The sequence below is a fragment of the Diabrotica virgifera genome, chromosome 3 (genome assembly GCF_917563875.1).
Source record: "Diabrotica virgifera virgifera chromosome 3, PGI_DIABVI_V3a".
In the NCBI taxonomy this organism is placed as follows: domain Eukaryota; kingdom Metazoa; phylum Arthropoda; class Insecta; order Coleoptera; family Chrysomelidae; genus Diabrotica; species Diabrotica virgifera.
This window is the reverse complement of record NC_065445.1, coordinates 18,771,765-18,789,792: the sequence shown is the minus strand read 5'-3', so window position 1 is coordinate 18,789,792 and position 18,028 is coordinate 18,771,765. Positions and strand designations below refer to the sequence as shown.

At 33.9% G+C, this 18,028-nt stretch overlaps 1 protein-coding gene across 1 annotated transcript in view; it reads right to left on the bottom strand.

The window, feature by feature from the left end:
- LOC114328487 (harmonin) overlaps positions 1-18,028 on the bottom strand; it is a 286,928-nt gene that overhangs the window by 187,712 nt on the left and 81,188 nt on the right. The window contains exon 3 of the mRNA XM_028277348.2: positions 15,052-15,160. Coding sequence (XP_028133149.1) covers positions 15,052-15,160 — 109 coding nt within the window. The remainder of the gene's footprint in view (positions 1-15,051; positions 15,161-18,028) is intronic.

Genomic DNA, 18,028 nt, shown 5'->3' with positions numbered 1-18,028 from the left:
TAAAACCAAACAGAAAATCATTTATAATATTGGAGTTTAATTATCCAATTCTGTTGACGAGACAGGGAAGAAGAGAAAAAATAGAAAATGAGATAAAGGTTAAACGGAATATTGTTAGAATAGTGACCGGAACATTAAATCCTTGAACAAGAGCGATAATAAAGTGGTCTAGAAATTAAGAATTAAGAGAAAATATTCTCTTTTTGAAGTTATACTTGTTTAGGCGCGATTTCATTGAGGGTGAAATTTTATTAATGAGCGCATGCGCACACAGGCAGTATGGAGTTAGTTACTAAATGTTTTAATGTATGTATGTATCAGTCCAGAAAAGGTGTGGAAAGAATATATTAGTGTTTTTAAATATATTTTTCTACAAACGTGTTAAAAATGCAATTTTTAGCACTCCATAGGAGCGTTAAAAATGCTACTTTAAGGCACTAGTGCTTTAAAAATTTTAAGGCACTGCAGTTAAAAGTGAATTGTCAAATTGTGAAACGTCAAAATATTTATATTTCATTTATTAACATTAATATTAATAATACAACTTGCGCAATTTGAAATAGGTGGTTCAAAAGGTTTTTTATTATAATTGTGTGTCTTTGGATTTTTCTTCCTTGGGCGTAAAATAATAAAACATCTATTTTTATATTTCACTTGTCACCGTGATGTGTAATTATGTATATCTGAAACGTCAGTAGCATGCGCCTTGATGGCCTTGTTGGTAGAGCATTGGACCAGAGATCGAGAAATCGCGATATTGCGGGTTCAAATCCCGGACAATTCGTACTTTTTTCTTTTTTTTTTTAATATTTGGCATTGTTAAGTTTTGGTTAATTTTTGGTAATTATTGTTAATTTTTTGTATTGTAACTGTTAAGTAGGTATATTTATTTCGTTGAAATTATATTATAATAGAAGTATAACTTCTTACGTGCGTACAAAGTACACACACATTCTTTTTTTTTTTTTTCTTCAGCCTGTTTGCAGCCATTCTTTGGCAAATGCCTTACCCATGAGTTCTCCACTTTCCTCTGTATTGTGTTAGTTGATGTTCGTTTCTCCCCATTTCTGCTTTGATGTCGTCTCTAGCCATGGTTTCTGTAGTCTTTCTCTACTCTGACTTTATTCAGGTGGTGTCTAATGTATGTTCTCGTCAATCTCTCGTTATTCTGTCGTGCCAGAATCCTTTTATCCTACCCAGCTCTATATAAGCAATACCAGAATAAGAAAAATGTGGTGAACTCTTATCAGTACTTAGAGACCAAGGTAGAAGTTCTTACCAGATCAGTATTCCGGATTGAACTTCGTTCTCGCCGAACGTAGACCATTATTAATCCTTGCTTAGGATTTCGCCTCTTCAACGTAGTTCTGCTCTCTTTTTTTGTTGCGGGAGTTGAGGATGGGGCCTAGCAACGTTATTTGCAAATAGTGGAGTGATAAAACTGCTAGTGAAGAGGAGAAGTTGAAGGTGGTATGCAATAGCTAAGAAGCTAAGAGTGTAGTGATGTTTTGAAAGTATGAAAAGCCAACCAAACCGTGAGAATGAAGTACCTCAGATGTTACCAGCCAAACTTTGGAAGAGCTCTTAATTAGCATTTTGGCTTGCAGCTTTTTTTATCCGCGATATCTTAGGGAAGTTTCTTCTAGACTGGAGGAAATGGAACTTTTCTCTTTGGGCGCCTGGTGAGTATTTCTGTCCTAGACGGTGGCAAAGCGTTTTCAGGGTCTCTTTAGTTTTGATGTTGGAGCTGTATATAGTGCGTAAGAGGTAAACTTTTCTGAAAGAATGAATTCTGTCCTCTATCATTAGGAGATTGCCAAATGAATGGACTAATACTGGCGGATCTCATACACGTTTCCTTATGTAGTTTTTCAGAATTTTTCTTTCTGTAGTCAAGATGGAATTATTTTGGCGTTTGTTTAGTGATGCATAGAAACACGCCTTCTATACGATAACTCGCCTGATAAATGTTTTGTAGGTGTGCAGGAGAGTTTTAGTTGAAGTGTTTCTAAATTTTCCTGATAATACCCGGAAGATTTGCTCTTTTTCTTACCCTGTATAGGCTGTTTGTGATGTCGATCTTCTAGTTGAGAGTTCTGCTAATATGAACTCCCAAATATTACACCAAGGATCTGAATTCGAGCCCCTCTCCAAGAACTACTATCTGGTTCCTTGCATCTCCAAATCGGATGCTGTTAGGATATCTGAACAGAATGAATTGTGTTTTGGTAGGGCTGAGAGTAACTCTTCATTTATTTTGCAGCACCACGTCACGATTTTGTTTAGTTGATTTTGTGTTCTCTCGAACACAGATATGTACCTCAGTGTTCTCGCCGTTCTCCACGGCACTTTATACTCTCATCCGGTGTTTCATCTCCAGCAGTGGATTTTAGCAAGCAATGACAGCCTTCAGCATCGTTATCATTACATCACACAAAGAGTAAAATGGACAATATCATCAAATCAACTTGAAGGCCACTTATCGTTCTCTTTGCCTTATCCCTATACAGGGTTGGCTTCCCTAATTGCATTTCTCCATACAATTCTATCTTGGGTCATATCAATATTAATCCCCTTTACCAACATGTCCTGCCTAATCGTCTCCCCCACGTCTTCTTTGGTCTTCCTCTCCTACTCCTTCCAGGAATCTGCACTTCAGCAATTCTTCGTATTGGGTGATAAGCGTCTCGACGTTGAACATGACCAAACCATCTCAACCTATGCTCTCTCATTTTGGCATCAATTGGTGCAAGACCTAGACTTCCCCTAATCTACTCATTTTTAATTTTATCCTTTTTTGTCACTCCACTCGTCCATCTAAGCATTCTCATTTCCGCCACATGCATTCGTTGTTCCTCTTTCTTCTTCACTGCCCAACATTCAGTTCCGTACATCATAGCCGGTCTTATGGCTGTTTTATAGAATTTTCCTTTCAGCTTCATTGGAACTTTTCTGTCACACAACACACCACTCGCTTCCTTCCACTTCATCCATCCAGCCCTAATTCTACTGCATGCATCTCCATCTATTTCTCCATTACTCTTTAATACCGATCCCAGGTACTTAAAACTATTGCTTTTTACAATCAGTTCACCATCCAAAGATACCATTTTATTTGTAGTAACTCCATCTTTAAATGAATATTGCAAATACTCTGTGTTTGTCCTACTAAGTTTTAAACCTTTTTCCTCCAGAGCTTGTCTCCACTGTTTCAGTTTCTGTTCTAAGTCTCTTTCACTATTTCCTACTACCACGACATCATTAGCATACATTAAGCGCCATGGAATGTTACCCTGTAGTTTCGCTGTTATCTGGTCCAAAACTAATGAGAATAAATACGGACTAAGCACAGAGCTTTGGTGCAATCCTACTATCACATGAAGTTTATCAGTCTCTCCCACACCTGTCCTAACACCACTAGTCGTTACTCCCTCATACATATCCCTCACAATATTTACATATTCACCAGGGACTCCTTTCTTATTGAGTGCCCACCACAAAATCTCTCGAGGAACTCTATCATATGCTTTCTCAAGATCAATGAATACCATATGAGCGTTTGTTTCTTTACTCCTGTATTTTCCATCAACTGTCTTATAATGAAAATTGCATCTGTTGTTGATCTGCCCTGCATAAAGCCAAATTGATTCTCGGATATTTCGGTCTCTTCACGTATCCTTCTATCAATTACTCTTTCCCATATTTTCATGGTGTGGCTAAGCAGTTTTATAGCCCTGTAGTTTTTACATTGTTGTATATCTCCCTTGTTTTTGTAGACAGGTACTAGTATACCTACTGCTTCTCCATTCGTCTGGCATTTGTCCAGCTTCCATAATTCTATTAAATAAACATGCTAGCCACCTTGTTCCTGTCTCTCCCAATGCTCTCCATACTTCCCCAGGAATATCATCTGGTCTTACCGCTTTTCCTTTCTTTATTTTTTGAAGCGCTTGAGCCACTTCCTCGTTTGTTATTTTGGTGACCATTGCTGCTACTGTCTCCGTTGACTCTACTATAGGCTGTCTGTCAAATTCTTCATTTTTCATTTAATAAGCTGTCAAATTACTTTCTCCATCTCTTTTTGACATCCTTTTCGTGAACTAGTATTTTATTATTTTCATCTCGGATATACCTAATCTTATTAAAATCTTTTGCTTTCTTTGCTCTCTGTTTGGCTATTTTATCTTCGTTTCGCCTTCCCTGGTATCAAGGTGATCGTATAGGTTTGAATACGCTTCTGCTTTGGCTTTTGCTACTGCCACTTTCGCTTCCTTTTTCGCCACCATATAGTTTTCAAGATCTGTGTCGGATCTGGTTTCTTGCCACTTTTTATATAATTTTCCCTTCTCTTTTATTTTCCCTTGTACTTCGTTTGACCACCACCAAGTCTCTTTATCCTTAAACTTTTTCCTGACGTTTTCCCAAATATTTCAATGGCAGTCTCTCTAATATTACTGGCCATTTTTCTCCAAATTGTATTAGGGCTTCCTTTCATGTTCCAACATATTTTGTCTAGTATTTGAAGTTCCAACATATTTGTTCCAACATATTTTGTCTACTATATTTTGTCTACTATATTTTGTCAACTATATCAACTTGAAGGCCACTGTGTTGTTATTAATAAGGTACATTAATATAGCAAAAAATGATATAGTTATCTATCTATAATATCTGCAATGTAAAAAGCTTTAAAACCAACACCCTGTATATCGACCTTCCACCTATAAATAAATGCCTTTTTCTCAGCAAGCGAATAGTGAACACCTGGTGATTAGAGGTATTTCAAATGATTCTGAAGTTGAAAGTTGAGCAGGTATAAAGGAACAACGAACAATCTCTAATTAACTACTGAAAGAACGAAGCAATGAAATGTCGATTAAGTCAGAATAAAAAATATTACATTCTCGATTAATTCTCCAAATAGCCCAATAGGCAAAAGGGGAATACTATTACTGATAATATTTACATTATACAGGGTGAGTCATGAGGAACTGTACATACTCCTATTTCGTATAGGGGCTCCTATGGGGAATAAGAAATGACCATTAAAAAGTGTCTGCTCCTCTTGTTTAATAATATACAGGGCGAGTTTCGCATATTGACAGAAATTTTTATTCGTCATAATTTTTGAACGGTCAGATCGATGTGTCTCTTATTTTGGTAAATCGTTACACTATTACTACCTAATCAACTGATTTATTCAAACTAGAAAAAAATCAGGTCCGGCTTTAAAAAATTAGTTCGTTTGGGTCTTGAAAAAAATTTCACCCTGTATAAGCTTTTGGAAAACTCTAATATGAATTTTACAAATTAGACAAATAGGCAATTAAAATGACGTATTTATTTTTTTCCCCACACGATTACTTAATTTTTTATAAAAAAATCAAATTTGACTATGAATTAAAAATTTGGTAAAGTGAACCATAGATTTAAAAAAAATTAACTTTTATTACAAAAATTAATTTTTTTAAACAAATATTTGATTTATGTTACCACCCAATCAACTGATTTATTCAAACTAGAAAAAATCAGGTCCGGCTTTAAAAAATTAGTTCGTTTGGGTCTTAGAAAAAATTTCACCCTGTATACGTTTTTTGAAAACTCTAATATGAATTTTACAAATTAGATAAATAGGCAATTAAAATGGCATATTTATTTTTTTCCCCACACGATTACTTAATTTTTTACTAAAAAATCAAATTTGTCAAAATCGCAATTTTACCATAAAAATAAAAAAAAATAAACAACAAATTAAATTAGAAATTAAAAGTTTCACCATTTTTTTTTTTTTTCTATAACACGTCTAGATGTAAAACTCCCCATAACACTTCTCTTTGGACTCTATAGTGTAACATAAACATCAGTGATCAAATAGATAAATTTTAAATTTTTTTCACTTAATTTTTGCGATTTAACTTTGCAATTCACGAAGCTGCACCTTTTATTTTAAAAAATTCATAACTTTTACGAGAAGAAGACTGAAAGTCTACAACAATTGTCATAGTCTTCACTATAATAAGAGATATGTGCTGTAAAAATTTCAGAAAAAAAATTTTAAATGGAACGTTGTAGCGAGTTAAACCGTGATTAATCTTTTTTTTTTCATTTTTAGGTTAAAATTCCGATTTTGACAAATTTGATTTTTTAATAAAAAATTAAGTAATCCTGTGGGGAAAAAAATAAATATGACATTTTAATTGACTATTTGTTTAATTTGTAAAATTCATATTAGAGTTTTCAAAAAGCGTATACAGGGTGAAATTTTTTCTAAGACCAAAACGAAATAATTTTTTAAATCCGGGCCTGATTTTTTTCTAGTTGGAATAAATCAGTTGATTGGGTGGTAACATAAATTAAATACCTATTTGTTTAAAAAAAGCTAATTTTTGTAATAAAAGTAATTTTTTTTAAATCTATGGTTCACTTTACCAAACTTTTAATTATTATTCATAGTCAAATTTGATTTTTTTATAAAAAATTAAGTAATCGTGTGGGGAAAAAATAAATATGCCATTTTAATTGCCTATTTGTCTAATTTGTAAAATTCATATTAGAGTTTTCAAAAAGCGTATACAGGGTGAAATTTTTTCTAATACCCAAACGAACTAATTTTTTAAAGCCGGACCTGATTTTTTTCTAGTTTGAATAAATCAGTTGATTAGGTGGTAATAGTGTAACGATTGACCAAAATAAGAGACACATCGATCTGACCGTTCAAAAATTATGACGAATATAAATTTCTGTCAAAATGCGAAACTCGCCCTGTATATTATTAAACAAGAGGAGCAGACACTTTTTAATGGTCATTTGTTATTTCCCATAGGAGCCTCTATACGAGGTAGGAGTATGTACAGTTCCTCATGACTCACCCTGTATGTACTGATATTTTTGTAATTATTATAAAGATGGTTACATTTAAATATCATCAAGTTAAAGAATTTTCTACCATAATATATGTTATCGATGTCATACACAACTCATAGGACATGCCAGAAATCAGAAAAGAAAAGCAAGAGTTTTCGAAAAAATATATTAGAAAGATTTTGGGCTTCATAACCGAAAATGGGATATGGTGATCTAGATTTAATCATGAACCATACCAACTCTTCAAAGAACCATCTACCTCAGAATTCGCTAGACTCCAGGTACTTGAAGGGGATGGCCATGTAGAGTGAATGTATAATAACAGACTGTCGAGAAAAGCTCTAGAGGGTAAAATGCAGGGTAGAAAACCAAAAGGAAGGCTCTGTTAAAGTTGGTAGAGCGAAGGAGCAGCAAATGCGCAAAATTTTCTGAACTTAAGAACTTGGAAACGTTTATTGGAGGCAGAAACTGTAGGAGCTCAAGGCTCAATTTGGGCTGTAGCGTCATTGGAAGAAGAAGATACTATCGTATATAATCATATGTGTCCTCTGACGCTCATGGTAATTCGAATCCAGGACGTTATGAAACATTGCTTAGGCTTTCGTCTTTTCAAGATAGATCTGTTTCCTTTTTATTATTACGGTGACTTATAATGTGGACGAGCAACGTTATTTGCAAATGATCGAGTGACAGAACTGCTAGTGGAGCGAGTAAGTTGAAGGTGGTATGCAAAACCTAAGAACCTAAGAGTGTAGTGATGTTATAGAAGTAAGAAAGGACAACCAAACCATGAGTAGAAAGCACATCAGATGTTACCAGCTATACATTGTAACGGCTCTTAATCAGCATTTTGGCTTGCAGCTTATATTATCTGCGATATCTTAGGGGAGTTTCTTCTAGGACGTCGTAATACTCATCAAGAAGTTCGCTACCAGCCAATTGCAGAATCTTGGCTGGGCGGAACGGAACTTTTTTTCTTGGGACGCATGGTAGGTGTGTGCCCTATATATTGGCAAGGAGTTTTCAGTTCCTCTTTAGCTTTGATGTTGTAGCTGTTTAAAAAATCTCGGTAATAATCAAGTGTGATTTTATACAATAAAAAATAATCTACTTTCCTAGCCTAAGGGTATGATGAATCTTAGACTGAGCGTCATCAAAACCTTTTTTTAGGGTTATGAGTATAATCTAACATAAAGTAAAAAAAAATCATCTGTTCACAAATTTACCATTCTATAGTCTGTACAATATACCACAATACTCTACCAGTCTTAGTATTTTTTCACATGGTCTTATCTCTCCATCGGCTACTGATTGGTAAAGTCACCGTTATCGATACAAACTTTGGTTCCCACAACATTTTGTACCTAATAACATTTTTTTAACAATCACAGCGTTCAGGTAGCGGTAGTGTCTATTAATAACGAACGTTCTTATCCTGATGACGAGTTTCGTTAAAACGTTAAAACGTTAATTTTTGGATTTCTTTTGTTTGTATTATTAAATAACGGTTGACGACTTGTATTATTAGTTGGAAGTTCGTTCGCATCTGGTTTTGATACAGGCGGTTCTAAGTATGTTATAATGGATACCTACTGTACCTAACGGAAGGTCACGATAAATTATTTTTGTATTAACCATGTTCAAGAAAACGGAATATTTTTAAGAAAAATGAATCAAATTATTTATTTTGCACAGATTAGGTAGCTTGTAATTTTGTAAAATTTAATACTGTTTCGAGCCTACAAATAAATGTACCTATAAGGGAAACCCCAGTCAGCATCAGCAAAATACGGCAGCATCAGCTTAGTAAGGCAGAAACTATTGTTAAAGACAGAACAATGTGTATTGTTTTTCAATATATATTTGCTTGTTCAAAGAAATGTTGCAAGTTGTAGGGAATGGTTTGAAAATTTAAGAGTAGAAGAGAGGAGAAGACACGGTCGAATTTGCGGCAATATCAGTTAAGATGAGATCCAAAAGCGTCCAATGCATCACAAAAAAGACACTGTTTGGAATGTATTTTGAGCTGGCGTCATCATCAGTCTAGATTTATTTCTTTAAGAACGACGTTGACGAGACCATCACCGTGCACATCGAATGCTATAGATCCAGGACTACTAATTTCTTTTGGTTTGAATTGGATGATATGAACACCAACGACATGTGGTTTCAATAGGAAATTGCCACATGCCACGAAGCTCGTGCTACATTTGACATTCTGCCCGAGCGATTTGGGGACATGGTTATCTCACGTGAAGGTGATATGAACTGACCACCGAGAGTGTGCGATTTTACACCATTAGACTCTTACTTGTAGGGTTTATTTAAGTCGCAAACCCATAGTATTATGAATAAGCCACAAGCCACAGCGGCCGTCAAAGCCAACAGAACTCATGCCATCGATCAAATTTACAAGACCAATAGTTTCTACTGGTAGGTTTAAGTTCCCATCTGGCCCAATCCTTAGTTGGCCAGTAAATTGCTGCTCATGTCAGGCTCATTTCTTAAATAACAATATCCAGTCACCTATTTAATGACCGTTTTAATCTTTCGTTTATTGAGATTCATCAAATTATCACTCTTCTGCATTATTTTCTTAGTCTGTATTTGCCCGTGAGTGGCTCTCCATTTGTTCTGATCATTCCTGATCAGCCACTTCTGAATCTCGTTTTTGTAGCGTCTTCAGTGATGCCACGGAATAATTTGGGGCCTACAAAGGTTTCTCTCGAGCCTTGTTTTGCCAACAAATCTGCTCGATCATTCCCATGCACCCCTTCATAACCCGGCACTTATATTAAAGAGAGTTTATTATAAGTTGCCAGGCTTTTGACGGGATCTTTGCAGTTCCTCACCAGTTTAATTTGGTGAGTAGGTTCCTTACTTCCAGAATAACCACTCTAATATCTGCATAAATATTGATTCTCTTTGCTTTAGTTTAGGGTCTCCATTATTTCGTCAATGCAGCCCACCAAATTTTTAGCCTAGAACACAGTTGTATAATTACGTGTCTGCCCAAAGACTGCTGATATAGTACCATTGACCGTTTTAGATTTATCATCATCATCATCAATGGCGCTACAACTCTTCGTGAGTCTTCGCCGGGTTTTAGTGTTGCCTTCCATGTTTGTCGGTCCTGTGCCACTAATTCCCATTGTCGCACTCCCATTTTCTCTAGATCTTCTTTGACTGAATGTTTCCACCTTTTTCTAGGCAGCCCTACAGACCTTCTTCCATCTGGCCTTTCCCAGAACACATTGTTTATAAGGCGATTGCCGTTACTGCGTATCACATGCCCTGCCCATCTGAGTCTATTAGCCTTTATATATCTGACCAGATTTTCTTTTCCGAATAGAGACTCTAGCTCGTTATTATATCTGCGCTTCCATTCGTTTGTCACGCTGTCTCTGCAAGGGCCATATATTATTCGAAGGATTTTACGTTCCCACCCCAGCAATTTATTTACTTGTCTTTTTGTTAGCGTTCATGTTTCGCTTACATACGCGACTGCTGGTCGTATTATGGTCTTATATATCTGGATTTTTACACCTCGTGAAAGAAGTTTTGACTTCATTAGATGTTGCATTGCAAAGAAAGATCTGTTTCACGCCATTATTCGCGTTTCAACTTCTCGCTCTAGTTTGTTGTCATTTGTGATTGTTGCTCCTAGATATTTAAATTCTTTAACCACTTCGAAATTATGATCGTTTATAGTAATATTTTGCCTTATTTGTCGTCGTTCTTGTTTTGAGACGACCATGTATTTTGTTTTGTCTTCATTTATTTTTAGACCGATCTTTAATGCAGCTTCTTCAAAGCTCGAGAAATATCCTTAATTTCTAATGTTGATTGTGCTACTGCGTCTACGTCATCGGCAAAGGCAAGTATGATTTTTGCTCCCCAAGCAGTTATGTCTGGTTTTAGATTCATCAGTGAACCACATTAAGACTCTATTAATATTTGGAACCATTTGTTCACTAGATGGTATAACTGTTTTAGTCTTCTCATTGAAGATTAGTTTTGCTGTCATCACACCTGAGTTCGTCATAAAGATGGATTCCTCAGCGAAGAGAGATCTGTGATAGCTTCTAAAGATGCCATTGCTATGCTATTCAAGGCTCCTGTTATATTTAGAAGTGCTTGTCATTATAGGTTGGTAAGGGAGGTTGCACAAGATTGCAGAATCCAGCAAAGTACCGAACCGTAAGTAATTGTGGGTCGTACCACTGATGTGCATAACCAATAAATTACTTTTGGTGTCAACCAAACCAGGTTTTACCTACAACTCGTCTGCAGTTCCAGAAGAGTCGCGTAGCCCTGTTGATTATATTGTTAATATGTGTGCTCCAGTTGAGTTTGGAATCCAGAGTTACCCCTAGATACTTAACCATTGGTTCTTTCTAGGTCCTCTCCAAATAATTTCAGATCAACTTACAGAACCAGAAACCAGATCCAGAAAGCCACTACAGAGCCAGAGATCAACCTACAGAACCAGAAACCAAATCCAGAAGACCACTACGGAGCCATAGATCAACCTACAGAACCAGAAACCAGATCCAAAAGGCCACTACAGAGCCAGAGATCAACCTACAGATCCAGAGGGCCACTACAGAGCCAGAGATCAACCTACAGATCCAGAAAGCCACTACAGAGCCATAGATCAACCTACAGAGCCAGAGCCAGTCGAGTAAGCTTCCTCTTATTAGTGAACGCTACTAGCTACTTCTTTAGTTTTGGATGAGAGATTCTCATTCAGACACAAAGTCTCTATGTACTGAAGGGCATATCGCATTTGATCCGCAGCCGTACTGGGAAATTTTTCCCTAGTCTGGAGTGGACTAGTGGATGGCAGTTTCCTCATATGAGACGACTATTGCATGTTGCAACCAGTCTACTACCAGCTCAACCTCAACGTTAATTTTTGGGCATTTAGGATAATGACTAATGACATATCCTTAATTAAAAGATCCCTTACGTCAGATATTGTTGTCTAAAGTTGATTTTATTTTACAAACAAATTAATAGACAGCAGAACACATAAAAACACTTCAGTAATGAGAATCTCGTGGAAGTCAAATAAAAAATGAAATTATGATTAATAACAGAATAGTTTCGCGATCCTCGAGTGAACGTGCAAAAATTGCTAAATTTTTCTGAACATCATTAAGGTAATTTTCAATTTAATGCAATTCACCGGCAAATTACTATCTGTTTAGCTGAAATCACTCTTTGTTAGTCTTCCCAAGAAACAAAACGCTCCGCAGTGTGACGACTACCTTATTATTAGTTTTATATTTCATGTTGTGAAGGTATTCTTGCACATCATACATATTAGAATATACAGGAAATGCGTGTGGCCGATTAATCCGTCACAGTTTAATTCCATAAAGGTAATGGAAATGCGTGCGGCTCTTTTCTAATTAAATATACTGATTGGAAGATGTAAAGTTTTAAAACTAAATATAGGGATACATTTGCTTTATTGATTACAAAAACACTTTTGACTATGGTATATCAAAAAATAATTGACATTCTTATATTGACTAGAATTCACGTCCAAGATCATATGTATCTTCTTCTTCTTCTTTGTGTGTAGACGTAACTCTCTGTTTTTCAATATGCCTCAAGTAAGTTTACGTTCCATCGTTCTCGTAGTCTTTCCACTAATCGTCTTCCTATTGGGGAACAGTCTTTCGCCCTCTTTACTACTCTATTCGAAGAAATAGAAGAAGAAATGGTTTATCAGTAAAGCTCGGATTATAGGCAAAATGCCTTTTTTGCCTATTTTGCCTATCATAATAATTGTTTTTTGTACTTTTTGCCTTTTTTCGTAAATTCCGCCTATTTGTGCCTTTTTTAAAATTTCATGGTACTACCCATGATATTATTCTATTACTAAACCATTCTATAATAAAATTTTGGGTCAATAATAAAATATCAATGGTTTATTTATATAACAGATTTCTAGGAAAATGTACCTGATCTAGACTTGAGGGTTAACTATTTGGAAATCCCTAAGCTTTATTAGTTTATTATCAGTTGTACAGTCGGTTACTGTATCAGAGTTTAGTCACAAATTGCTATATCCTAGTTTAGTTTTGTTGCGTATACCGAAAAGCAAAGAACACGTTTTAAAACGTTTTAGACATTTGTGTGAAAAGATGACATCTAAATTGAGGCTATGGATCGCACCTTATTGGGAACTTTCTCTAGAAGGAGATGGAGCATTTCGTAAACCATGCGGCAAATCGGTAAGTTTTATTTTTTCTCTTTTTTCTCGTCCCACAACATAACTAAATTCTAAAGCGGTTTTAGAATTCTAATTATTTTTTTTTTAATTCTCAGATTTCAAGTAGAAAAAAGTACTTTATTGACCAGCATTGTGGAACCCCACTTCATAAACGTAATTTGGAAAAATTAAATTCCTCTAAGTTAGCCCAAATATCTCTGCGGGATAGTTTAAGCAGTTCAAAAAAAAGGAGGAAGACGCATTTAAATTTGATTTATGCCAGATGATGATTGCATCCAGCATTCCTCTATATAAAGTTAATAACCCTAGTTTTAAATGCTTTTTCGAAAAATATCTTAATAAATCCTTACCGGACGAGAGTACATTGAGAAAACATACTATAGAAAAATATTATGTGGAATGTATTTCAAAAATTAAGCGGGAGTTAGAGGGCAATTTTTTGTATATTATCGTGGATGAAACGACAGATGTATGCGGCAGGTATATAGCTAATTTAATGATTGGAATTTTGAACAAAAACTTTGCGAGAAACCCTTATTTAGTTGCCGTTAAAGAATTGGAAAAAACAAACAATTTAACAATAAGTCGATTTATACAAGATAGTTTAACAAACCTCTTTTTACCCAACCCTATACCAGTGAATAAAATAGTTTTAATGCTTTCAGATGCTGCGGCATATATGTTAAAAGCTGCTGTTAATTTAAAGATTTTTTATCCTAATTTAATTCATTGCACTTGTGTACCCCACGGGGTAAATAGAATTGCTGAAGAAATAAGAAATCTGTTTCCGTTGGTAAATAATTTTATAAATTTTATGAAAAACGTTTTTGTAAAGGCTCCGTTGAGGGTGCAAATATATAAAGAAAGACTTCCCGGTGTCACTTTGCCACCTAAACCAGTAATTACAAGGTGGGGAACCTGGCTCGAAGCAGTTTTTTTTACTTTGAACACTGCAATGAAATAGAATTAGTTATGTCAGAATTTGATGATGATATTTCCGAAGCCATTCGAGAAGCAAAAAAAATATTAAAAAATCCCAAATTGAAACAGGAACTCGCTTATATCAATGACAATTATAAATTAATAGTTACTACAATTACCTTATTAGGAAAACAAGAGATAAATTTATGTGAGTCAGTAAAATTAATAGATAATTTAAAGACGAAAATTAAATCGGCACCTTGAAGTAACGGTAAATTAATTTAAAAAAAAAATGAAATATGTTTTCGACAAGAATGAAGGTTTTTCGTTTTTATCTAATGTTGCTAAAGTTTTGAATGGGACATTTTCCGAGGAATTACAAATTATGCCAGATTTATTATCCGCTCTGAAATATGCTCCAATTACATATGTCGATGTCGAACGTTCGTTTTCAATGTACAAATTAATTTTAAGTGATCGAAGACATAGTTTTAAGACCGAAAATATTGAAAAACATTTAGTTGTTTCTATTAATGATAAAATTTTAAGTGGTTATAAATAATAAGTTATATTCCTTTATTGCCTATATTTTGCCTAACTGTTAATATTCCTGCTTTTTTTAATAAAAATCTTTGCCTATATAGGCGCCTTTTTCTTCAATTTTTGTTGCCTATAAATCCGAGCTTTATTTATCAGTTACGTTATAATTCTAATGCATTTTTATTATATATTATATATTTTTATTATCTTATGACATCTTATAATCATTTCTGATAGTGTTATTTAATAAATAATAATTTGCAGTTATAGATTTATATATGCGATATCCCGAAAGCATTTATTTTGCTGTACGTTCATTATTATTAAACAATTACCCAAATAACCACTGTTTCATCACTCATCGCTGTGAGAAGATAATAAAACCTCTTATTGTAACATGAATTGAATGCATATTTAATAAACAAACACACTTTTACTTTCAACATTACGCAATATTTAAATAAACGATGGTTACTTACTTCTAACTTTAAGAGTGAGATGAGTATGGTTCGAGATGAGCTGAAGAACCTCCTTGTGAATGGCGTCCTCGATGGTAAAACCATTTATTCGGATGATTTGATCTCCGACCTGGAAAAGATTAATCAACGTGTATAAGGTTTGTATTTGTTAATTGTGTGCAAACATCAACAACTGTTGTCGATGGGTAAATGTAATGATGATCAATTAAAGGGAAATATACTGCCAGGCATACGTTAGGGATACAGAAAATTATGCTCATTTGCGTAATTGATTTTTTCGTGAACAGAATAACGGATTCCGCTAATTTTTTTATTATTTTAGATTTTTTTTAGTGTTTACAGTTTACACAGTTGGGCAAGGGCTTACTCAAACTTCTTTTTTGTATACTTATACCGGGTGGAAGAAAAGAAATGTTTTCCTTATGTTAAGTTTGAGACACCCTGTAGGGAGGGCAAGGTACAAATGTGAGTATAAATCAGAATCGAATTGTAGTCTTATGTTTTGTAAACATTTTGTTTTTTGAATCACCCTGATATCTTTAGAAAAAAAGAAAATAGGTAGTGTTACTCTTAAACATGTATTTTAACTGAAACAAAACTAAATTAACAATAAAAAATAACAGTTAACAAAACTTTAAAATCAGAAAGGCACATAACATAAACAGTTCTTATTTTCACACAATAAGTTATTGGTCGACCAGGTAAGCGGTATGCATAGTGCAACATAAGAGAGACGAGATTGTTTAATGGAGGCTCTGTGATGTTTTGGGGTTGAATTTCCTATTTGTAACTACGATTTTGTTGTCTACGTGGAGGCTTTTCAAATAACGAGAGTTACATTACACAGATTTTTAGTTACATTGCACAGTTATACTTCTTTAGGCGCGATTGAGAGTAAAACTGTCAATAATTGTTCAATATTGGAGATTTTGGATAAACAAATTAATGTTGTGTATATTAGTTTTTATTGTGATGGCAGAAAAAAATGCAAGTTTATAATATTGTAGTGATTTTTTAAATAGTTTTTAAAAGCGATAGGTGCGTAATAATTGTAAATGTTTCAGTATCCTAATAAAAAATTTCATAGGTAGGAGCTACCTATTTGGAAAATATAAAAAGAACCTACTAAAATAGTATAATGCTTTGATTTACATAATTTGATTACCATCAAAATTTCTATCAATATTCACCTAATATATTGTTTTCTTACTCTATGTTTTGTTGTATTCTAATATTTCTTTCAATTCTAAATAATTTCAATTCAAAATCAAAATGATTTGGTTAAATTCAGAACCGTCAAAAGTTTAATCCGTTTAGTTAGTTGATCTTCGCACATGATGACACATGGTCTCCGTGGGTAAAAGTTTAAGGTGAATGAATTTCAATACTAACTGCGCTGATAAGCGGGTTCGAACCCCAATGGAAACTTTTATTTTTTTTATTTTTTTTATACATTTTATGATTGTAAGTTTATTATATATTTTTTTTTCAGAAAATACGTATTTAGTTAAAAATGTTTCCTACATTGTTCAGAAATCATTTGTGGCATTTTTCAATGTGTTTGTTTGTGTGTGTGTTATTCTTTTATTATTTTAATTTTTGGCACTGTTTTAATAAAAAATTTTGAGAAGGAGTAAGTATTAAAATTAGTTTAATATTTAAATAAAATATAAATAAACTGTTTAAAGTATATTAATTTCGTTGAAATCATATAACATTCTTTTTTCTTTGAACACTCTGTTTCTTTCGCACTGTATGTAGGAAATAAGTTAAATATTAGTGGTATGATAAAACATGACCTCCTCACGTATTGCATGTCGTCAGTTAAAACACATATTACAGAGTAAAACCGTCTAGTTTCTTTGTTATTAAAGATATCAGAGACATAAAAAAACTAAAATGTTCACAAAATATGAGACTAAAGAAGTACAACACTCAAATGGAAACCCGACAATGCTACAAGAAAGTTAACCAGAACAGAAAGGAACTAAAAACCTAGTAGATTATCAATGGCTAGAAATAAGACAGGAGATGTGGTGATCAGGATCAAATATTAAAAAGATGGGCAGAAAATTTTGAGGAGAGACTGTGTTGTATAAGTAGGCTAGTAGAATTGATTTATAAGCAGATAAAACTACCAAAAGACTGGAAGGTGGACTAGAGCCAATGATGATGATTAATTAAAAATATATTGCCTAATATTATTAGATCTTGGAAATTAAGGCTATATATCTTTTTTTCGTGCATATAATGTGTCTATAATTTTATCCACCCTTGTTTTAATCACTTCTAAAGTGGGAGTTGCAGTTAGCAAATTACGTATATCACCTTTGTTATATTATAATCAAAATCATGCAGCTTCATCATTCTAATATTTAAACAAACCATTTTTCATTGACATCTATGTACATATCGGCGAAGCGAAATCTTGCCCAATTTTTCATTTGTTATGTGATTAGTAACTAAATTTACTGATTGTTTATTCAATTTAAATGTTTTATTGGTATACTACTGGCAAAATGTTGCAATAAAGTAAATAGAAAAAAGCAATAAATAACTTTTAGTTTATTAAAAATTATATTCGGTGCATAACTTACTACCCACTAACACCTTTTATTAATAAGCATAATTATGTGTAGGTGGAGAGAGTAAAAATATTTTAATTAATATTTGTTGATCGCCCATAAATTTTTAAATTCTCGATGTATTTTCTTGTAAATCGACACATTTATGCAATTTGGTGATTAATTGTATGTGCTAATGTTTACATTTTTTTACTAAATCATTAACAGAAACAACCACTGTGTCTTAATAGGAGATTCATTAGGCGCCAGTTGGTCGATTTGATTCCATCATCCATCCAGTGAGTGGAACCTTCATTTCCATTCTTGGCACCTCACTATCGACGATTTAAAGTCATGTAGGATGGTTAATTAGTTAGTCGGTAGTAATGACTTGTACATTAGTTTTTTTTTGC